Source organism: Bos mutus, chromosome 12 (genome assembly GCF_027580195.1).
Source record: "Bos mutus isolate GX-2022 chromosome 12, NWIPB_WYAK_1.1, whole genome shotgun sequence".
Classification (NCBI taxonomy): Eukaryota; Metazoa; Chordata; class Mammalia; order Artiodactyla; family Bovidae; genus Bos; species Bos mutus.
The window spans coordinates 16131113-16155425 of NC_091628.1; the positions used below are offsets into that span (position 1 = coordinate 16131113).

Below are 24313 nucleotides of genomic sequence, written 5' to 3' on the forward strand. Positions count from 1 at the left end.
GGTTACGATAACTTCTGCTTGTCACTATTAGGAAAGGCTCCATGGAAGAGGCAACTGGGTAAGTTAGCAGTTGAAAGGCAGGCTGGCAGAAGACAAAAGGGCATTGTTTGGGAGATGGAAAGATGTTTATTCTTGCCAAGTGTAGGATTTAAGTGTTTAGGGCAAGAGAATAATGGTAGCCAAACAGAAGTGAATTTGGAAACTGACGTTCATTCTCCCCTAGAGAAGTTTTCCAATGCACAGTGAGAAATTTAGCCTTTATCTTGTAGGCAATTAGGAGTTAGGAAACTGATATCATGTGACATGTGATTTGTAAGACTAATTTTGACAACAGGGTGGAGGATGGTTTATTTTGAAAAGCCTGATTAAAGGATTCTAAATTCTAGAAATAAATCTATGGAGACTTGATTATCAAAAGAGATAAAGAGGAGCTCACAGAAACAATAAATTCAGAGGTTTTGTGTCAATTATTGGTACAATTTAAGCATAAACTCTTCAACCAGTGATTAAGGGTGTATGTCCAAGGATATGTGTTGCAGGATGATTCATAGTAACAATAACTGGGAACCACATATATGAGTGCTCCATCATGTGCAACCCTTTGAGACCCCATTAACTGTAGCCCACCAGTTCCTCTGTGCATGGAATTTTCCAGGCAAGAATACTGGAGTGGGTTGCCATTTTCTACTCCAGGGGAATCTTATCGACCCAGGGATTGAACCTGCGTCTCTTGAGTCTTCTGCTTTGGCAGGTGGATTCTTTACTACTTGTGCCACCTGGGAAGTCCAGAAACCACACAAGCACTTATCAGTAAGTGAATTTTTAAATGTTGGTGGTGTCTCCACATTCTAGAATGTTTTGTTGCTGTTATTAAGAAAGAGTCAATTTAAAATAGTTAACTTAAGGGATTTCCCTGATAGTCCAGTGGTTAAGACTCTGCATTCCCAATGCAGGGGGCACAGGTTCGATTCCTGGTAGGGGAACTAAGATCCTGCATGCTCCATGGCATGGCCAAATAAATAAATTAAATTAAATAAATAGAACAGTTAACCTAAGGGAGATTTACGTTATTTATTAAGAGACCGAAGAAAGAAATAAGTGGAGAATTGTATTAAATATTATCCCATTTTTGTAAAATAATAAGTTGGAAAGCAAAAAGAAAATTATTAAGTGTTGAAAACAGGAGAAAAGTTCTAAACAAATGGACAGCCCATTGTTAATGTTGATTTGGATGGTGGGGAATGACCACCATCATTGGACTAGGTAGGTAAGTAGAGGGAGCAAATAAAAATTGTTATTAAAAGAAAGGTCTCCATACTTCCACATGAGAGATGATACTCAACTAATGTGAAATTGTACACAGGTATCCTGGTAGCTCAGCTGGTAAGGAATCCACCTGCAATGCAGGAGACCCTGGTTTGACCCTTTCTTGGGTTGGGAAGATCTGCTGGAGAAGGGATAGGCTACCCACACCAGTATTCTTGGGCTTCCCTGATGGCTCAGCTGGTAAAGAATCCACCCGCAATGCAGAAGACCTGCGTTCCATCCCCGGGTTGGGAAGATCCCCTGGAGAAGGGAACTCCAATATTCTGGCTTGGAGAATTCCATGGACTGTACAGTCCATGGGGTCGCAAAGAGTCGGACATGACTTTTTGAGTGACTTTTGCTTTCACATAAATGTATAGAGAAATGCATGAAAGAACAATCACCAGAATGTGATATCTTCTCAGGGTGATGAAATTTCAGTGTTTTTCTTCCTAATTGTATAATTTTCCATATTGTTTACTTCTCTAACCAAAAAGAACTCTTTATTTTTTAATCAGGGGGAAACTACATTAAAAAAGTTACTCTGGCTGTGAAAAAAAACACTACCAAGCTTCTTAACAATGCTGGTGGCCCTCTCACAAGCACATTCTTTATTGTTTTCAAATGTCTCTGGCTCATCACTGGAACATAGTTACTGGTGACTTTCCTAGCCTTCCATAGTACTTTTATTCTGGCATATCCTGCCCTTGGAATTTTTTTTAGTATTTATTTATTTGGCTGCACTGAGTCTTTGCTGCAGCACATGGGATCTTCAGCCTTCAATGCGGCATGCCGGATCTTTAGTTATGGCACGTGGGATCTAGTTTCCTGACCAGGGATGGAACCCGGGCCCCCTTACATTGGGAACACGGAGTCCTAGCTGCTGGACCACCAGGGAAGTCCCATGCCCTAGGAACATTTTGATCCCCCTTTTCAACATCTGCCACAATAGTTCTGACATTCCTGGTTCACTTAGAGCAGGCCATTATTTTCTCCAAGCTTCCAAGAGTCATCCTGGTCACGTTAGCACCACGTCCCAAGGCTCTAACTAGAATGTCAAATCTAGTATCATGGGCAAATGCAGCCCTTTAGGGACAGAGATCTTTTCTCTTATTAACACACTCAGCACTTGGACACCCAGATCTGTCATGACTTAACCCTAGTTATTAGTTTGGAAACCAGTCGGGGGAGGTAGGAGTAGACGCTGAAGGCTGATGGTCAGAGATGACACTACAGAGAGAAGTCCTGATAGCAACGGGGATGATGAGATTGCTTTGCTTTGAAGCCAGGTGGCAGTGCTTAACCGGCTGTAACACGCTGGACACAATTATTATAAAAAGCAGCAAGGTCAGAGTGGTACCCAGAGGGACGTGACCCTCAGAAAACTGGAATTAGTTAAGAGAACACAGAGTTCTTAGGGGCAAGAAAGAGGGCAGCCAACAAAGGTATTGCTCAATCTTTACAGTCGAAAGAAGTCAGGGAGGGTGTCAGTGGCTAAGGACAGTTGAACTAGTCAAAACGCTCAATCCACTGTCCAGCTCCCAGGCCTGGGCCACTTCTTAGCCCAGGATCTCTTGCCTGAGGGAGGAGTCAGGTCCCCACAAAGAAAGACCTGCTGCGGTAGAGAGAACGTGCTTCCTCAGTCCTTTCCGAAAGAAAGCTATGGCTGTTTACTCAGGTCACTCTGCCCACTGGGAAAGAGGAATAGTTACGCATGCGGAGGTGGGTTTTTTTTTTTTTTTTCCTTTTCTTATTGGAGTCTATTCGCTTTACAATACTGTGTTATTTTCTCCTGTACAGCAAAGTGAATCAGCTATTATGTACACATATACCCCTCTTTTTTTTTGGATTTCCTTTCCATGTAGGTCACCAGAGACCACCGAGTAGTTCCCTGTGTTACACAGTAGGTTCTCATTAGACCAACCATCCTGACATCTTTACGGTTGATGTCTTTAAGAATCTGTCATGAAGGCACAGCTGAGGCCCTTGTTAAGACTGCATCACAGTTCAATTCCTCCTCAGCTCGTATCTCCTTCCTTTATTCCTCCACACATGTTGCCCCTGAGATCCTATTCCAGTAAATTCCCTACATGCTAATCTCTATCTCAGAGCCTGCTTCCTGGGGAAACTAACCCACAGAAGTACAAATGCCTACTGTGCGAGATAAAACATGAAAAATTGCTATACAAATGGTATCAATACTCTGCTATAAGAATGTAACATCCGAAGTTACTGTTGCCTGGGGTAGTCAGAGGATGGAGACATTCTGAGCTGGACTTTTGAAATAGGTAGGATTTGACTGGTGAATGGGCAGTGAATGGCCTAACACTAAGACAGATGGAATTTTGGCAAGTGAACTGGAGATGAAATGGTGTTAAGTGCTGGTGCGTAAGTGGAAACAAAATCAGAGTTCAAGGAACGGCATGTGACCCAGGAGGGCAGGAATATGGGGCGCACGTTGGGATATACCAGGAAATATAACCAGGATAAATGGGCAGCCTAGGATCTGATCACTGAAGGTCTTAAATCCTGGGTACCATTTTGGAAGTTTGAACAAAAAAGTGACCAAATCAAAGATTTCTTTTGAAGTGAAGTATAAAGAAGTGGGCTTCCCTTGTTGCTCAGCTGGTAAAAAATCCGCCTGCAATGCTGGAGGCCTTGGTTCGATTCCTGGTTGGGAAGATCCCCTGGAGAAGGGAAAGGCTACCCACTCCAGTATTCTGGCCTAGAGAATTTCATGGACTGTATAGTCCATGGGGTGACAAAGAGTCGGACATGACTGAGCAACTTTCACTTTCATAAAAAAGTAGGGATATGTCCTGAGGAAAAAGAACAAAGTTGGAGGCACAATCCTCTCAGACTTCAGACAATACTATATGAAAAGATGAAAAGACACCCTACCGACTAGGAGAAAATACATGCAAAAATTGCAACAGACAAGGGGTTAATTTATAAAACATACAAACAGCTCATATAGCTTGATATAAAAAAAACCAAACAACCCAATCAAAAAGTGAGCAGAAGACCTGAATAGACATTTCTCCAAAGGAGACATACAGATGGCCAACAGGCACAGGAAAAGATACTCATGTGAAATAAAATTAATTTTTTATGGCAGGACAGGAAAAATTTAAACATAAAAATTTTCTCTGTTCTTTGGCCTCCTCTCTCCCCCATACCTTTCATCTGAATTACCCCCAATCAGGAGACATGCCTGTCTAAAGAGCAATATACTCCTAACATCAGTAAGACAACTCCTTAAAAGATAACACTCCTTCTTGATCTTATAAGGGTTACGATGATGCATAGATCTGGATTTTGTAAACTGTCAGTAATATGTCATTTAATAGTCAACCCTCTATCTCAAAAGAAACTTATATTTAATATAACCGTGCCTTAACTTCTAACAGATGGACCATCCTCCAAGCTCTCTGAGATGCTCTTCCTAGGTTATAATACTCAACTTGGCTCAAATAAAATTTTTTGTTTCTTTCTTAGATCAAAGAGATTAATTTTTCTTCAACACTCAGCATTGCTCATTATTTAAAAAATGAAAAGCAAAACTACAGTGAGTCATCACTTCACACCTGTCTGATGGCTCTCATGGTAAAGTCTATAAACAAATGCTGGAGAAGGTATGGAGAAAAGGGAGCCCTCCTGCACTCTTGGTGGGAACGTAAATTGGTGCAGCCATGAAGGAAAATAGTATGGAAGTTCTTTTACAAACTGAAAATAGAAGTATTATATGATTCAAGATTTCCACTCCTATGCATATAACCGGAAAAGATGAAAAGTCTAATTTGAAAAGAGATATATGTATTACAATGTTCATAGCAGCACTAAGCTAAGATATGGAAGCAACCTAAGTGTGCATCACCAGATAGATAAAGAACATGTGATACACTGGCTTCCCTCCCCTGGTGGCTCAGCAGTAAAGAATCTGCCTGCCAATGCAGGAGACACAGGAGATGTGGGTTCAATCTCTGGGTTGGGAAGATCCCCTGGAGGAAGAAATGGCAACCTATTCCAGTATTCTTGCCTGGGAAATCACATAGCCAGAGGTGCCTGGCGGGCTATAGTCCATGCCGTCTCAAAGAGTCCAACACGACTTAGCGACTAAACAACAAACAACATACACACACAAAGGAATATTACTCAGTAATACAGAAAGAATGAAATATTGCCATTTACACCAACATGGATTGACATAGAGATTATCATACTGAGTGAAATAAGTCAGACAGGGAATATGATATCATTTATATGTGGAATCTAAAAAATAACGCAAATGAATTTATTTGCAAAGCAGAAACAGACTCACAGACGGAAAACAAAGGGGGTTTTGTTTTCCCTTTGTTAACCGTCCCTTATGGTTACCAAAGGGGGACGGGTGGGAGGAGGGATAAATTAGGAGTATGGAATAAACAGATACACACTGCTGCATATAAAACAAATAAACAACAAGGATTTAGTGCATAGCACAGAGAACTATATCCAATGTCTTGTCATAACCTATAAACTAGGAATCTGAAAAATATGTAATGTATAACTGAATCACTTTGCTATACATCCAAAATTAACACAATATTGTAAAATCAACTATACTTCAATTAAAAACAGGATGTGAGGATTTGTATAATTAAATCATTATACTTTTAGAATTTACTTCTAAATTTTAAAATGAAATTCCTTACAAGTTAACCTAACAATGAAATACAATGCCTTACAAAACAACGAGCTCTTCATTATTCGAACAGAGGTTGAATTGCAGTTCCATGTAAAGGAAATTTTGTGTTGACTAGAAGATAAGATGCTTGGGCATTTTTAAATGTATTAAGGGACAAGAAAGTACTAAAATGAGTCAACAAAAGGAAAAATAAAAAATGTGGAGGAGTACAATGATGGGGGTATAAATTTACCATTAATATGTAACACCATCCATTAATATGTAATTACCATAATACCACTAATATAACAATACATCCAAGTTCCAGTTGTGGTGAGCTGGACTCTTCCTATCTCCAGTTTGACCAAAGGGCAATGTAGCAGAATCAAATAATGAGATGGGGTCAGTCAGATGCTATGTAGCCCAGGCCCCAGGCACAGAAACTGGTCTTAACCAGACAGTCTAGCTGGGTTTTGTCAACAGGACGCTAGGGAGGCCCACAACAAAACCAGACTGAACAGGCCAGATCCTAGATAGAAGGCAAAATAGGCTAAAGGCTGTCCTGGCCTTGATTTCTCTCTGAGTTTGTTTCAGAAGTACTGGAGTTAGGCAGAGGTGCTTTGCAGCTGTGTTTTGAGACATACAAGGGTCAACCACTTCCAACTAGCTCTGACTTGACCACAAGAACACGCCCACGCAGATAAAGTCCTGGAGTTAACTTTGCTTCATCACCATGCTTAGATCTCTGCTGGAAGGGGGTCTTTGTACTCTGCTGGCACAATTCTTGCTGGGTTCAAAGGAGTATTAGATTGCAGGAGGGCTGGCACTGGAATTCTCCACCCAGGGAATTCTCCACCCAGGGAATTCTCCGCCCACTTCCTTGAGCCCTAATGACCAGGCTGCCTCTTAACCCTTAAATTCCCGTACTCCCCTCCCTTGAGAGAGAAAGTACCTTTGGAGTTTGAGTTCTCTTTCTCCATCCTCTGACCATTGAATAAAGGCCTGTCTTGCTTGCATCAAACTCAGGTTCATCATTGGCAACAGGAACCAGAGCAGGGAAAGAGCTTCCTGACCCAGCCAGACTTCCTGTTCAGCCAGACTTCAAGATGGGGGCCTTTCGTCTCATTTAGTAATGAGAGCACCTTATGTCGAGCCTTCCATTTTTGAAAATCCATTTCCTGGCTCTGTGCCCCCTTACTTAGAGACCAGGAAAAGTGGTCATAGGGGAGAGAGGAGGAGGATTTGTGAAAATAGTTCTGTCAACTACAAATTGGCACTTGCCAAGGGTGCTTGCCATCTACTTCTATAAGCATGAAATCAGGTGCTGCTGACCTTCAACCCCTGCGAAGGGAGTTCAGGGTGGAGAGGAGAAATGAGGCAAACTGGAAAAATGGTCAGGACAGGTCTTCAGATGGTTAGACGTTCTCCAGACCAGATTTAAGAGCCCAGTTCTTGTATCTCCTCATATCTAAAAAAGCATCAAAATCTTTCATGGCAACAGCTGCTCCTCATGACTAGCAAAGGCTTCACAAAACCAGCAGAAATCTGGAAAAAATATGTGCCTGATTGCATGTATTTCCACTTCACCAAAAATCACAGATACACTGAACTCCACCCCTACCCCCCACCCCACCTATTTGGAGCAGTTTCTCAGAGGTCTCTGGGGTGCTGTGTCCTGGGCTGCAGTCCTCATTGTGCCCCCCAAAAAACTTAACTCGAGACTCTCACATTGTGCATTTATTTTTAAGTTGACATTCTTTGCAACAAGTTGCTGCGATTCTCTCAATTCCCACTCTTCCAAAGGGATAAAGTTTGGGGGTGTTACTTCCTTCAACTCAGCCTAGTAGGGAGGATGATGGGCCAGCCCTCAAGTTTATAGACAGAAGGACTGGTGCCTGAGAAAGCTAAATCTGAGAAAAGCTAAACCTGCAAAGGCTGGCCTCCAGTTGTCTATGTGTGCGTGCTCAGTTGATTCAATCATGTCCTACTCTTTCTGACCCCATGGACCATAGCCCTCCAGGCTGCTCTGTCCATGAGATTCTCCACGTAAGAATATTGGAGTGGGTTACCATGCTCTCCTCCAGGGGATCTTCCAGACCCAGGGATCGAACCCACATCTCCTGCTTCTCCTGCACTGCAGGTGGATTCTTTACTGCTGAGCCAAAAGGGTCCAGGTTGGTAAATAAAATCCAAAGAAAAATCACTTCATGGGATGCAGTTTTTGCTCAGATGCCATCCAATAGTGCCAACCTAAAGGAGTGGCGAGATCTTACAGCGGCAAGAATCTGGAGGTAAAAGCGAGATTCTTAGAATTGAAGATGGAATCACAACTGACTAGAAACAGGTAACTTTATCCTGTAGAGGGTGATACAATTAACATCACCATGCGAAGGTGTTAGAGCTGAAGATTAATCAAGGGTTCATTACAGAATTTAGGATTATTGTTCCCATTCACATTTTGCTATGTTAGGTTTTTGTTCCAACCTTGTATCCCTGGTGGCTCAGATGGTAAAGAATCTACCTGCAGTGCAGCAGACAAGGGTTTGATCCCTGCGTTGGGAAGATCCCCCGGAGAAGGAAATGGGAATCCACTCCAGTATTCTTGCCTGGAAAATCCCATGGACAGAGAAGCCTGGTGCACTTCAGTCCATGGGGTTGCAAAAAGTCAGACATGACTGAGCCAATAACACACACAGTGTATATTATAAGTGAAAAAATTTCAAAAATGACACATTGTGAAATTTTAAGTGAAGAAGAATTTTTTGGTGAATTTTATGCATATCCTTTCTCTGATTGTCCAAGCAACATGTATACTAATGAAGATGATAATTCTTCAGAAGATAGTTCTGATTCAGACAATGTGAATATTAGACCACAAAAAGACAAAAAACCTTAGTGACTGATTCTGATAAAGAAAGTGAAAATGAAGCTCACAGTGCTGAAGAATGCTCCTTTACTTCTATGGAAGAGTGGATTGAAGACAATATTTCACAAAAATTAGACACCACAGGTGTGTCAGGCATAACTATTGAATGTAATAACCTGCAAAGTGTTAGTAGATTAACAGAATTAATTTTTGGCTGGCCAAAAGAAAAATCACCATAGGTGTGCATTTCTGCAAAAATCTCCCAGTCGATAATTAAGAGAGGGCTAAAAAGCCATAGAATTTTCTAACTTTCCATGGAAGGGCAGGGAAAGGTTACTCTGCCGTGTAGAATATGTTGGGGGGAATGGGAGATGAAAAATAAAGATATGTTTTGATGACATCTCTGAAGGGATAGAGTTACAGGATTTAAGCAATAATTATTTGGTGGTGGGGGAAGGCTTGCATCAAAAATAGAGTGAAAAATACAAGCACAGTGAAACAGCAGGTCACTTTAAACCAAGGCTCAAAGACAACTCAAATTGCTCATGACAAGTAGCAGTCCTGAGGTTGAAACTCAACCTTCCAGCTCCTGAGTTTTAATACCTCGGCAACATTTCCTGCTTTTTCAACTGTTCATGGAACAACAGACTGGTTCCAAACTGGGAAAGGAGTACCTCAAGGCTGTATATTGTCACCCTGCTTATTTAACTTATATGCAGAGTACATCACGCGAAATGCTGGGCTAGATGAAGCACAAGCTGGAATCAAGATTGCTGGGAGAAATATCAATAACCTCAGATAAGCAGATGACACCACCCTTAAGGCAGAAAGTGAAGAAGAACTAAAGAGCCTCTTGATGAAAGTGAAATAGGAGAGTGAAAAAGTTGGCTTAAAGCTCAACATTCAGAAAACTAAGATCATGGCATCCAGTCCCATCCTTTCATGGCAAATAGATGGGGAAACAATGGAAACAGTAACAGACTTTATTTTCTGGGGGGGGGCTCCAAAATCACTGCAGAGGGTGACTGCAGCCATGAAATTAAAAGACTCTTGCTCCCTGGAAGAAAAGCTATGACCAACCTAGATAGCATATTACAAAGCAGAGACATTACTTTGCCAACAAAGGTCCATCTAGTCAAAGCTATGGTTTTTCCAGTAGTCATGTATGGATGTGAGAGTTGGACTATAAAGAAAGCTGAGCGCTGACGAATTGATGCTTTTGAACTGTGGTGTTGGAGAAGACTCTTGAGAGTCCCTTGGACTTCAGGGAGATCCAACCAGTCCATCCTAAAGGAAATCAGTCCTGAATATTCATTGGAAGGGCTGATGCTGAAGCTGAAACTCCAATACTTGGCCACCTGATGTGAAGAACTGACTCCTTGGAAAAGACCCTGATGCTGGGAAAGATTGAAGGCAGGAGAAGGGATGACAGAGGATGAGATGGTTGGATGGCATCGCGGACTCAATGGACATGAGTTTGAGCAGGCTCTGGGAGTTGGTGATGGACAGGGAAGCCTGGTGTGCTGCAGTCCATGGAGTCGCAAAGAGTCGGACACATGGAGTGACTGAATTGAACTGAACTGAACTGCTGAGTCCCCTCTAAGAATATGATTATGCTGCTCAAGGTCTGTCCTGTGTATGGTTTACAGGGATGGTTCACACTTGCCTTAGCTCTGAAAGATTGTTTTGTAATTTAAAAAGCTGGTGAGATGCCTCTGAACAGCAGAACATAGCCCAAGGCTGCAATTTTGTTTTCTGCATTACAGCATTTTAAAGCTACTAGTGCCCTGTTCTCTAAGATGAAAATAATATATCAGTGGGAGCTAAGTGAAAGAGAACAAGCTGGTCTCCAGGTGGCAGATAGTATATGAAGTCAACAGAAGGAACACTTCCTCTCGTCTATTAATAATTCAAAAGCCCTCTAATCCTCAACCCTTCTTCACTCTCCAATTCGTTGTCCTTCTTTTCTTCCTACTTCTTTTCATTTCCTCTTTCCAGATAAATAGCCTCAGCTGACTGCCTGCACTTAGGTAATCAGAACACAATGCAATTAACGACTGTTTACAAGATTCTTGCTAGTATTTTATTTTTACCCTTTATAGTGTTTGGCCTTTAAAAGCAAGTGAATATGGAGACCTTTTTTTTTTTTTTTTTTTTTTTGGCTGCCTTTCTCTTTGGCATATGGTATTTATGCCTTTAAAACTTTTTTTGTTTCCGTTCCAGAGCATTTCACTGATGAGATTTATCAAAACACACCTACAAATCAGCCACTCAGACATTGCCTGAACACTAAGCATTATTAGGAAAATGATCATGCCAAGAAAACGATAACAAAGAGCAGGTTTAGAAAAAAGCCAGACCTCTAGCTCTTTTTAGGAGGTGTTATATATTTTACCCCCAGAAATAATTCATCCAAGTCTGTCACCCTGAATAAAATTAGATTTTTCTTTTAGCTTCAGTAATAGACAATTCCTGGAAGAGTGATGCTCAGAAACATTTGGTAAAAAAAATTATTTTTACTCAGAATCAAGATTTGTGATTTCATTTCTAGTGGAGGAATGGAACCCAAGAATCAGATACGCATCTGCCTACAAAGCTGCAGTTCCTCCCTCCCCCAATACTTGGGGACCTGCATGGTAGGCACAAAATATTCAGTGTTGTCAATATAATATAATTTGATTAAGATATAGTCATAGTCTCTTCCCTCTTTTCAAGCATAAGTATCAATCACACTCTTGAGAGTCCCTTGGACAGCAAGAGGATAAAACCAGTCAATCCTAAAGGAAATCAGTCCTGAATATTCACTGGAAGGACTGATGCTGAAGCTCCAATACTTTGGCCACCTGGTGTGCAGAGTCGACTCATTGGAAAAGGCCCTGATGCTGGGAAAGATTGAAGGCAGGAGGAGAAGGGGATGACAGAGGATGAGATGGATGGATGGCGTTCCCGACTCAATGGACATGAGTTTAAGCAAACTCTGGGAGATGGTGAAGGACAGGGAAGGCTGGCTTGCTGCAGTCCATGGGGTTACAGAGTCAGACACAACCTAGGGACTGACCAACAACCAATCAGATGTTAAAGTATATGGTTGGCCATAAGCTTTGTTTGGATTTTTTAAAAACATCTTATAGGAAAACCTGAACAAATTTTCTGACCAAACCAAAGCAAAAAAAAAAAAAGTAAGAACAGCCATGTATGAGGGAATTTTCCTCATTCATTTACTACTTTCTTTCAGTGTATTTCTTTAATATTTAGTCCTACTGAACTATTATAAACTTACTCATTTTGTAAAAACATGCTCAAGCTTTGGTATATCTTGCTAATGGCTGTCTTACCAAGGAGTTAAGTTCACTCTAGGCTACAGATGGGGGTCTGTAGGTGAGCCCACCAAACTCTGCCACAGCCAGCGGTGATGATGCTTGTCCTAGGCGGGGCTGGGCTGGGCTAAAAGTGTGAAGTGAAGTGAAAGGGTTAGTCACTCAGTCATGTCCATTCTTTCCCCATGGACTATAGTCCACCAGGTTCCTCTGTCCATGGGATTCTCCAGGCAGGAATCCTGGAGTGGGTTGCCATTCCCTTCTCCAGAGGATCTTCCTGACTCAGAGATTGAACCTAGGTCTCCTTCATTTCAGGCAGATTCTTTACTGTCTGAGCCACCTGAGAAGCCCTGAGGTCACCCTCATACCTGCTGCAGTAGACCCCCAACACTAGCCCGTCTCCCAGGCTACCTTCCAGACCAGCCGTCTGTGCCGTCTCACTGTGACTAAATCTGACCTCTTCAAATTGGCTCTCTTCCTAATTTCTGTAATTTTTAGAGGCAGTGCTACGCAGTAAAAAGAGTTGAAATGATGAAAAAATGGGATTGAGTCCAAACTGTACGTTTATTGCTTGATATGGGGCCAATGTTCTTCTCCCAGGAGGCCTATTTTCCTCCTCTGTAGAATGTCAGGGAAACTATCCCTGGAGTGGAGGATTTGGGGGGTTTAACAGGATAACATTCCCAAGGGCCTATCCTAGTGCCTGGGACAACACAGAAGCTAAATCCTCGTGCACTTCCTCCCCTTTCCCTCTCTGGGAATGATGCTGCCGTTGCCTACAGTATCCAGGTTGGATGTGTTGATAGCAGTTCTTCTATCCCTCTCCTTTACCCAAGTAATATCCAATTACCTGGATAAACTATATCCTTTACCCAAGTAATTCAATATTCAAACTAGCAAGAACCTTAGAAATCATAGCCATCTCATTTCTTGATACTACATAGAGATATAAGGAACCAATTACCCTAGCAATTTGACTTCTGTGTCAATTTCTTAACAATCCTTCTTTGGTGGTGGAATTTGTTACTTGACACTTGGTGATCAGAAAAATAAACCCCATTGAAAAATGGGCAGAAGACCTAAACAGACATTTCTCCAAAGAAGACATAGAGATGGCCAATAAATACATGAAAAGATGCTCAACATTGCTCATTAATAGAGAAATGCAAATCAAAACTATAATGAAGTATCACCTCACACCAATCAGAATGGGCATCATCAAAAAAAATCTACAAACAATAAATGCTGGAGAGGATGTGAAGAAAAGGGGACCGTCTTGCATTGTTGGTAGGAATGTAAACTGATACAGCCATTATGGAGATTTCTTTAAAAACTAGGAATAGATCTACTATACGTTCATGCTCAGTCGGTTCAGTTCTGTCCTGCTCTATGACTCAGCAACTCTGCTGCTGCTGCTGCTGCTAAGTCGCCTCAGTCGTATCCAACTCTGTGCGACCCCATAGACGGCAGCCCACCAGGCTCCCCGTCCCTGGGATTCTCCAGGCAAGAACACTGGAGTGGGTTGCCATTTCCTTCTCCAATGCATGAAAGTGAAAAGTGAAAGTGAAGTCGCTCAGTCGTATCGGACCCTCAGTGACCCCATGGACTGCAGCCTACCAGGCTCCTCCGTCCATGGGATTTTCCAGGCAAGAGTACTGGAGTGGGGTGCCATTGCTTTCTCCACCAGCAATTCTACTACTGGGCATATACCCTGAGAAAACCACAATTCTAAAAGACACATATACCCCAATGTTTATTGCAGTGATATTTACAGTAGCCAAGATACGGAAGCAACCTAGATATCCATTGACAGATGAATGGATAAAGAAGTTGTGGCACACTTAAATAATGGAGTATTACTCAGTTATAAAAGGGGACAGATTTGAGTCAGTTGTAGTGAAGCAGATGAACCTAGAACCTCTTATACAGAGTGAAGTAAATCAGAAAGAAAGAAACAAGTATTGTATGTTAACACATGCATATGGAATCTAGAAAACAGTACTGATGAACCTAGCAGAGAACAGACTTAGCAGACACAGCAGGGGAAGGTGAGGGTCAGATGAATTGAGAGAGTATCATTAACATGCTGCTGCTGCTGCTGCTAAGCCATTGCCTTCTCCAATCATTAACATATATACACTATTATGTGTAAGATAGATAGTGGGAAGTTGCTAAATAACATAGGGAGCCCAGCCTGGCATTCTGTGATGACCTAGAGGGGTGTGTTGAGGGGAAGAGGGGAGGCTGAGGAAGGCAGGGATACACACACACACACACACACACATATTTAATTATGATTGATTCCTGTTGTTGTATAGCAGGAACAACACAAAATTGTAAAGCAATTGTCTACCAACTAAAAAAATAAATGAAAAATTTAAAAAGATAATTCCAAAGGAAATAATATCAATTTTGAAAAGCTTAAAAACTCCACACCCTCTCCAGCATTTATTATTTGTAGACTTTTGGATCGCAGCCATTCTGACTGTTGTGAAATGGTATCTCATAGTGGTTTTGATTTGTGGGAATGCAAACTAGTACAGCCACTATGGAGAACAGTGTGGAGATTCCTTAAAAAACTGGAAATAGAACTGCCTTATGATCCAGCAATCCCACTGCTGGGCATACACACTGAGGAAACCAGAAGGGAAAGAGACACGTGTACCCCAATGTTCATCGCAGCACTGTTTATAATAGACAGGAAATGGAAGCAACCTAGATGTCCATCAGCAGATGAATGGATAAGAAAGCTGTGGTACATATACACAATGGAGTATTACTCAGCCATTAAAAAGAATACATTTGAATCAGTTCTAATGAGGTGGATGAAACTGGAGCCTATTATACAGAGTGAAGTAAGCCAGAAGGACAAACACCAATACAGTATACTAACGCATATATATGGAATTTAGAAAGGTGGTAACGATAACCCTGTATACGAGACAGCAAAAGAGACACTGATGTATAGAACAGGCTTATGGACTCTGTGGGAGAGGGAGAGGGTGGGAAGATTTGGGAGAATGGCATTGAAACATGTGAAATGTCATGTATGAAACGAGATGCCAGTCCAGGTTCAATGCACGATGCTGGATGCTTGGGGCTGGTGCACTGGAACGACTCAGAGGGATGGTATGGAGAGGGAGGAGGGAGGAGGGTTTATTTTTAGAAATTTTTATTTGTAAAAAAATAAAAATTTAAAAAAAAAAAAAAAGAAAAGCTTAAAAACTGACTAGTTAATAACAATAGTGTGTCTAGCCTCAGAAGTATTTACATCATGTTTATATATGCTAGAGTACTTTCGAGTGGTTTATAGTAGAAAGTCCTAAGGGAATCACTCTGCCAAGCAAAATAAGAACTAGATATGTTCACACATGTGTTCTTATGCCACACCTGTTCTTCCTTTCGTGTTCCATGCTGAACACCCACGCACAGCCCAGACCTCCAGTGCGATAACTTTACCCTCTTCCCCTCCCAGGTTCCATGTACGAAAATAAATAAATCATCCGCAGTCAACACATCATATATGTGGAGACAAGAACAATATAAATCATGTGAAGTGTTAAGGTACAAGTAGTTAAATACTTAAAAAAAATCAGAAGACTCAATTTCTTTAATTTGCATAGCTGCTGAATATACATATCATTCAGAGTTTTCTCAGTAATAAAACTAGAGCCAGAAAAGAAAAAAAAGACCCTAGATCTAGTGAGAGCCTTATTGTACTGAAATCTACAATTTGGAAGAGCAACATATGGAAAGTTTCAGGAAGAGGTGACCTTCAGACTCGAATGTTTTGCTCCCTAGCCCAGGGCACTGACTAGATTCCAGGAGGGTCAAGCAAATGGGGAAAACAACCCACCACCACCTAGGAGCCCAGCGGATTACCTCTGAAAGGCGAAGGCATGCTCCCCACAGAACAGGACAGTGGCGACAAGGACTCCCAAGCTATAAAGCTTCATCCCCACAGCAACTCGCTATAAAACCAAACTCTCCGAAGAGAAGGGTCCAGATAGCTGGTTACACAAGAGCCTTCTTTACACACTGGTTAAACTGTAATGGCCTGTTCCCTCTTGTTTCTGTGATCAATCGACCTCACTTCCATTTCCACCCTCAAAGAGAAAGTACGCTGAGTTGTTATTCTCCGTGTAAACTATCCAGAAAGTCTTCAACTCTTCAGGGGAGATGAGCCAAGAACACAAAAGACCGTAATGTGGCGGAAACGTGTCTGCTTTGTTGAAGAACCATAGCCATAGAGTATTGATCCCTGGATCACAGCCCATGCTGGGGTCCCCTGTGGAATACTAAGGAGGTCCTCCCTCGCTTTTGTCTTTTTCAATATTTTCAACCTAGGCGAAAACACCGAAGGTGAGTTTTTCAAATTTATGACTGAGAAGAAGCACTTGTATGGAAGGTTATAGTATTTCCCTTTGGAGATCCATGGCCTTTCATGCTTTTAAAGTGTGTGAGCGTGAAAGTCGCTCAGTTGTGTCTGACTCTTTGCGACCCCATGGACTATACAGTCCATGGAATTCTCCAGGCCCGACTACTGGAGCGGGTAGCCATTCCCTTCTCCAGGGGATCTTCCCAACTCAGGGATTGAACCTAGCTCTCCCGCATTGCAAGCAGATTCTTTACCAGCTGAGCCACCAAGGAAGCCCCCAAACCATCATCTTTGTCTTGGCATGCTGAGGTCTGGGTTCATTTCTTAGCATTATCTTCAAATACAATAATCCATGCTCTGTGTCTTGTTTAGACTCATACTCAATTGAGGTGGGTTTTTTAAAAATGTCAATAGCTATGTAAGTATTTTCCAAGTTTTGCAACTGGCTCTTTTTCACATTTATCCATGTTGTTTTTACATCTGCATTTTAAAGTATCACTTAAAATATTTTATTGTTCAGTAACCAGGTCATGGAAGCAACCTAAATGTCCATCAACAGAGGAATGAATAAAGAAGCTGTGATGTGCATATACATCACAGAATATTACTCAGCCATAAAAAGGAATGGAATTGTGCCATTTGCAGAGATGTGGATGAACCTAGAGTCATACAGGCTGAAGTAAGACAGAAAGAGGAAAACAAATGTCACACATTGAAACATATATGTGGAATCTAGAAAAATGGTAAAGATAAACTTACTTGTAAAGCGGAAATAGAGACACAGACATACAGTACAAATGGATGGATACCAAGGGGGAAGGAGGGGTAGGACGGATGGATTGGGATTGGCATATACACACTATTGATACTGTGTATGAAACAGATAAATAAAGTAGATAAGTAATGAGGTAACTGATGAGACTGTATAGCTCAGGGAACTCTACTCCGTGTTCCGTGGTGACCAAAATGGGAAGGAAATCCAAGGAAGAGGGGCGACATGTACGTGTGTGGCTGACTCACTTTGCTGTACAGCAGAAACTGACTCAACGATGTAAAGCAACTATATGCTAATAAAAAATATTTTATTGTTCGATTTTTTATGAATACTGTTTCTTCAGAGCTCTTGCTGAGAATCGTCAGAATACTTATCTTTAAGTCTGTTCCAGGCTGCTCTAGAAGTTTAATTGTATTGGGGATGATTTTATGCTCTGGACTTTGGTTTTATTGGCTGCCTCCCTTAGCATTTGATTTCTTCTGTGTTTTGGAACCTGGGTTTCTAAACTCATTTGGAAGCCTTTTGTTTTCTTTTTCTGTCTTTCTTTCTCTTTGCTCACTCCTCTCTGCTTTGCACAAGTCTTCAAGAAACCCCTGGGCTTCCAAAGGTCTCACAGCGGTTTTCAGAGTCTCTATGCCATGGTAACACTGTGACCTTCAAAGATCCAGTAATCAGTCATGTGACATGACTTAGTCACTGCCTTATTTACTCCTGGTCTAGTTACTTTTTTGTCTCCTACAGACCAGTAGCCATTATAAACTGTCCTAGACAGCAGTGGGCAATGTCTTTTAAAAATTGGGGTACATACAATGAAATACAGATATTAAGTATATAGTTAGAGCTTCCAAAAAACACATACCTTGAGTAACCCACACTTCTGTCTGGTATAGAAAATTTTCATGACTTCAGAAAAATTTTGCATATTCCTTCCAATGAATTACTACCCCCCACCCCAACAATAGCTGCTCTGATTAATTTTGCCTGATCTAGAACTTCAAAGAATCATATGTTGTCCTAGTTTCTTTGGGCTACTGAAAAGAAAATACCATGGACTAGGTGGCTTAAACAATAAACACTTTCTCACAGTTCTGGAGAGTGGGAATCCAAGATCAAGGCACAGAGTCAATGTCTGATGAGGATCTGCTTCCTGGCCCCCTTCTTGCTGTATCCTTCTGTGGCAGAAAGAAAGATGGAGAGCTCTCTGGGGTCTCTTTTATAAGGGCACTAACCCCATTTATGGGGGCTCCACCATCATGACTTAATCATCTCCTAAAGACCCCCACATCCAAATACCATCACACTGGAGCTTAGGTTTCAACAAGTAAATGAGGGGCAGGTCGGGGGCAGGGACACAAACATTCAGTCTACATCACGTGGCATGTACTCTTCTGGGTTAAACTTTCTTCACTCAGGGTATTTAAAAAATTCTTTCATGTTGCTGCATATGCGAGCAATTCATTGCTATTTATTGCTGAGTAATATAACACTGCTTATCCATTTTCCTACTAATGAACATCTGAGATGTTTTCAGCTGGGGACTACTATGGATAGAGTTGCTATGAATATACCTGCACAGAGCTTTTTTGATGGACTAATGTTTTTGTTTCTCTTGCATAAATATTTGGGAAGGGAACTGCTAGGTCAGAGATGCTTAGTTTTACAAGAAACTCCACTGTCTTTTTTCAATGGTTGTATCATTTTACATGCCCCCAACCATATATTGGACTTCCCAGGTGGCTCAGTGGTAAAGAATCCCTCTGCAATGCAGGAGAACTGGGTTCGATCCCTGGGTCAGGAAGATCCCCTAGAGATGGAAATGGCAACCCACTCCAGTATTCTTGCCTGGAGAATCCCTGTGGACAGAGGAGCCTTGCAGGCTACAGTCCATGGGGTCTTAAAGAGTCAGACGTGACTGAGTGACTGAACAATAACCACCACCATGTGTCAGAGTTCTAGTTGGTCTCTATCCTTGTTATTTGATGCAGCCTTTTTCATTTTAGCCATTCTAGTAAGTGCACGGTGGTGTCTAGTTTGGGCTTTAAATTAAATTTCTAAGACTGATAATGTTGAGAAACTTTTCTGTGCTTATTGGCCATAATTATATGTGTGTGTGCGTGTGCACGTGCATTCCAATTGTTTGCCAGATTTTTAATCGGATAGTTTGTCTTATCACTGATTCGTAGGAGGTATTTATATACTCTGGACATCTATGGGTGCTACTGGAATGGGTTGGAATCCTGGAATGAGTTGCCATGCCCTCCTCCAGGGGATCCTCCTGACCCAGGGGTCAAACCCAGGTCTCTTATGTCTCCTGCATTGGCAGGTGGGTTCTTTACCGCTAGCGCCACCTGAGAAAGCCCTGGACATCTATCTATGCTGCTGCTGCTGCTAAGTCGCTTCAGTCGTGTCCAACTCCGTGCGACCCCAGAGATGGCAGCCCACCAAGTTTCCCTGTCCCTGGGATTCTCCAGGCAAGAACACTGGAGTGGGTTGCCATTTCCTTCTCCAACGCATGAAAGTGAAAAGTGAAAGTGAAGTCGTTCAGTCGTGTCCGACTCTAGTGACCCCATGGACTGCAGCCTACCAGGCTCCTCCGTCCATGGGATTTTCTAGGCAAAAGTACTGGAGTGGGGTGCCATTGCCTTCTCCGACATCTATCTATATGACACCATAAAAGGCAAAACTGCAGATACAGAAAATAGGTTAGTTGTTGCCAGGTGTTGAGACTAGGAAGGAAGTGATTAACCTATGAAGAGGTACATGAGAACTTTTTGGAGTAGTGGGAAAATTCTGTGTTTTGATTATAGTGGTAGTTACACAATTGTGTACAGCCAAAATTCCTCAAATTTCCTGACTTAACTCTTAAATATATTGAATGAAGAGCGAGAGAGACAGACAGAAAGAGAGAGTGAAAACACAACAGCTTTATCAGGAGGACTCCATCCACCCTAGCTCACAGACAAATCTCTTAGCTTCTCAGAGGTGCAGTTTCCCCTTCAGAAAAATGAGGTTAATGATAAGCTATCTCTGAGGACTATTGTGGGAATTCAGAGGTATCTCATCTGAAAGTGACTGGCAAAACGGGTGTTCAGTATGTCCCAATCATCAAGAAAAAGGTAAGTCAGGAAGGGAGCTGATAGGGGCCAAAGTGTTCTCTGCCCAGAGCTTTATCCAGGTCATGGTGACCTTGGGGACAACTGTCCTCACCTTTTGCTGCTCCCAAAGAAAGGATGAGACACAGCCCCAGAAGCCAATCTGGTCCTGGGGGATTGATTTCAATGAATCATGCCCCCTGGGGCCCAGCTAATTTGTATATTTACTCTTGAGTCAATTTGGAACACTAGATGGCAAAAATAATACAGCAAGTGTTTCTTCAAGAGCTGTAAACTTCTGTTTTGGGGGCTTCCCTGGAGGTTCAGTGGTAGAAAATCCACCTGCCAATGCAGGAGATGAAAGAGGTGCAGGTTTGATACCTGGGTCAGGAAGGTCTCTGGAGTAGGGAATGGCCACCCACTCCAGTATTCTTGCCTGGAGAATCCCACAGACAGAGGAGCCTGGAGGGCTACAGTCCATGGGGTTGTAAGGAGTTGGACACGACTGAACGACGACAATAACAACCATGATCCAGCCTGGCCTGGATTTGGATATGCAGCTCAGGCGTCCTGTTAGGTAATCACTGAGAGAGTCAATTAATTTCATGGCATTTTATCATGAGTTCAGGTGCAGCTCAATTTACAAGTTTTCCTTTCAAAATCATTCAGCCATTAAAGCTGCATAATCTTAGGAGGTTTGGAAGACACATAATTGATAAATGTTTTTTCCCTCCACGCACCCTCTCTCATGTTTATTCATGCAGAGCGAAGGTTTTATAATTTACACAAAGGGCTGGTGTATCCAGCCCCCTGTGTTTCTGAAGGGGAGGAAAGATGATGCCATTCGGGAGTCACTGAAGGAGATTTGAGGCTTGAAGGCAGAGAACTCCATCCCAGGTTCTGATGCTTTGGCTGCAAATACTGAGTTGGGGACTTGTGGCACCACGATTGTTACCCAAACAATAGATACCCAAACAGGCAAATGCTTGTTGGCTGGATGGTTAAATTGTGAAGAAAGCAGGGTTTGTCCTTAAAACACTTTCCTTCCCTCACTCCCTGTTTCTAACCATTGCTCCTTTTTATTGGTCTCTCTGCTTTTTAAAGATGCGGTAGCCCATCAGTCCTCAAACTTGACTGCCAATAAAAGCCATCTGGACATCTTTTAAATATACAGCTGCCCTGCCTGCCCATCAGATCAATTATATCAGATCCTCAGAGGGCAGGGCGTAAACGCCAGCATCTTATAAATCTCCCAAAACGATTCCATTGTGCAGCCAGGGCGTCAAACAACTGGGCTGGACCAGTGCTTCTCCAGGGGTGGCCTGGGAGTCCCCTAATCTCTGAGGATATTTGGGGAAAATGCAGACTCTAGGGCCCACCAGCCCTCTAAGCACTGACTCTCATGGTAGGATCTGAAACATTTGCTTTAAAACTCTCCAGGTGATTCTCAAGCATCCTTGAGTCTGATAATCAGCCCTACTCCTTGGATTTTTTTTTTTTTTTTTTGATGTGGACCTTTTTAAAAGTCTTAATTAAAATTTTTACAATATTGCTCTGCTTTATGTTTTGGTTTTTTGGTCGCAAGGCAGGTGGGATCTTAGTTCCCTGACCAGGGATCGAACCTGCACCGCCTGCCTTAGAAGGTGAAGTCTTAACCACTGGACCACCAGGGAAGTCCCAGTCCATCTCTTTCTCATGAATCTGGCTCTCTAGTCTTTCAGTTCCTCAAAAGTAACCAGCTTCTTCCATCCTCTGGACCTTTGCATATTATACCTGTTCGATCAGAAGGCACTTTGCTGTCTCTTTGCCAGTAGGAAACTGGCAAATATATCAGTGACGGAGCTCTCTCTCCAGAAAGTCACTGTAAAGTGTGGCTTTTGGAGGAGAAAAGAGTAGGCACTGAAAGGCCTCGGTCCCCTCCCCCGGGGACAGTTAGGTTTACTGTCATCCAACTGGCACTGGACGTCATAGAGAGATTGCTACAGAGATGGTGGGAGAAAAGTCAGCAGGCTTGATGCGGGTATGGAAGGAACATTACATACAAGGGTAAGGAAGGAGAAAAGACTTAAGTGACGTGGCACCAAGCGGGTGGGAAGCGATGGAGCGGTAGCTCTGGGCAGCCAGTAAGCGAAGCTCTTCCAAGAGACACCTTAAGGGTACACTGCAGGACCAGGGGCATGTACTCTTGGAGGCCTGGGGGTGGGTGTCACCAAGAAGAAAGGGACGAAGGGGGAGAGGGACAGCAAAAGGTAAGGCTGAGCGATGGGGGCATACCTAGGTGGAGGGCAGGACCACATCGGCTACCTCACATGGACAATGATGATGGGAAAATGTTGGGGGAGGCCTATTTTAATCTCTCAAATCTAGTGTAATTGGGAAAGGATAATTTAACATTGGTTAACATTTAGCTGCCTATCAACTGTAGATCTTTTAGGAAGGCTTCTACTCTTAGGACTTTCCTGGCGGTCCAGTGGCTAAGACTCCGTGTTCCCAGTGAAGGGGGCCAAGGTTTGATCCCTGGTCAGAGGACTAGATCCTGCATGCTGCAACTAAGAGATTTGTGCTAAGTCACTTTAGTCATGTCTGACTCTTTGCTGTGAACAGTAGCCCTCCAGGCTCCTCTGTCCACAGAGATTTTCAAGGCAACAACACTGGAATGGGTTGCCATGCCCTCCTCCAGGGGATCTTCCTGACCCAGGGATGGAACCCGCATCTCTTATGTCTCCTATATTGGCAGGCAGATTCTTTACCACTAATGCCACCTGGGAAGTCCAAGAGATCCCACATGTGGCAATGAAGATCCCACGTGCTGCAAGACTCAGCACAGCCAAATAAATAAATATAGATAAATAGATATTAAAAAAGAGAAGACATCTCTTTCATGACAGTGTTTCTCAAACTTAAATGAGAAAACCCATGGATTAACTGGGAATCCTATTAAACTGAAGATTCTGATACATTAGGTCTGGGGTGAGGATGAGATTCTGTTTTCTAAGCAGCTTTTGGGTGCCCCTGGCCTGAGCCTCAAACTTCGAGCAAGGAGGTTTGAACATTCTGACTCTTAACAGGGGGCCCCTGGTCTAGCCCAGCTCAACAATGCTGCCAGCCAGATCATTAACTCTTATGCTGTATTGCACAGAACTTTAGAATTAAATATTTGCATGCATTTCTAATCCTTTAAAAAGTTATTATTCCAAAAATTATATACAGTAACTCTTTATTAACCAAAATGCTTATTTAAATGGAACTCTCCAGTTTTTACATGCCTATTAATATTGGATTGGCCAAGAAGTTCATTTGGGTTTTTCTGTGAGACGGTATGGAAAAACCTGAATGAACTTTTTGACCAACCCAATATAAAAATCCCTGCCATTTTCCCAACCTGTCCCTGAGTTGTTACAGGTGAGATTGTGGGTACTGACTGGTTTATCTGTGTTTTTATGCTGGACCTAACATGGATTACTAAGTATATGTAGACATTAGACATGAGAAAACATTTACACAATTTACTTTTTCCTTTTTTTTTTTTTGGTCACCCACGCACAGTCTCAGTTGGTAAACTCTGTTTTACAAAAAATGGGGAGAGACAACATTGTGGAAACAGCGGTCCTTGGCAGCTGAGAGTTTAATTATTGGAATTTTATTAGGAAACTGTCAGAGGAACTAGATTTCACAAGAGGCTCAGTCAGCACCGCTGACTCATGCGGAGCATCAGCTTCGGTTATGGGATCACGGGCTGGCAGAGACGTACCATGTCCAACTCCCTAAGCAGTGCCAGCATTTAATCCGAGAGCACTGCACATCCTGGGGGCGGGGGGCAGAGAGCAAAGGTTGACGACAGCTCTACAGCTGCTGACTGATAAAAGGTAGAGTAACTGCAGGGAGAGTGGGCCTTGGAGCCACCCAGGTACACC

The 24313-nt window shown here is 42.5% G+C and overlaps 1 protein-coding gene and 1 non-coding gene across 2 annotated transcripts in view; one reads left to right on the plus strand and one right to left on the minus strand.

Annotated features, from left to right (window-relative positions):
* CPB2 (carboxypeptidase B2) overlaps positions 1–16110 on the minus strand; it is a 58546-nt gene extending 42436 nt beyond the window's left edge. Inside the window, exon 1 of the mRNA XM_005896744.2 lies at positions 16037–16110. Coding sequence (XP_005896806.1) covers positions 16037–16110 — 74 coding nt within the window. The remainder of the gene's footprint in view (positions 1–16036) is intronic.
* TRNAG-CCC (transfer RNA glycine (anticodon CCC)) lies at positions 911–983 on the plus strand. Its single transcript has one exon. It is a non-coding gene; the product is annotated as a tRNA-Gly (tRNA).
* Positions 16111–24313: the final 8203 nt, after the last annotated feature.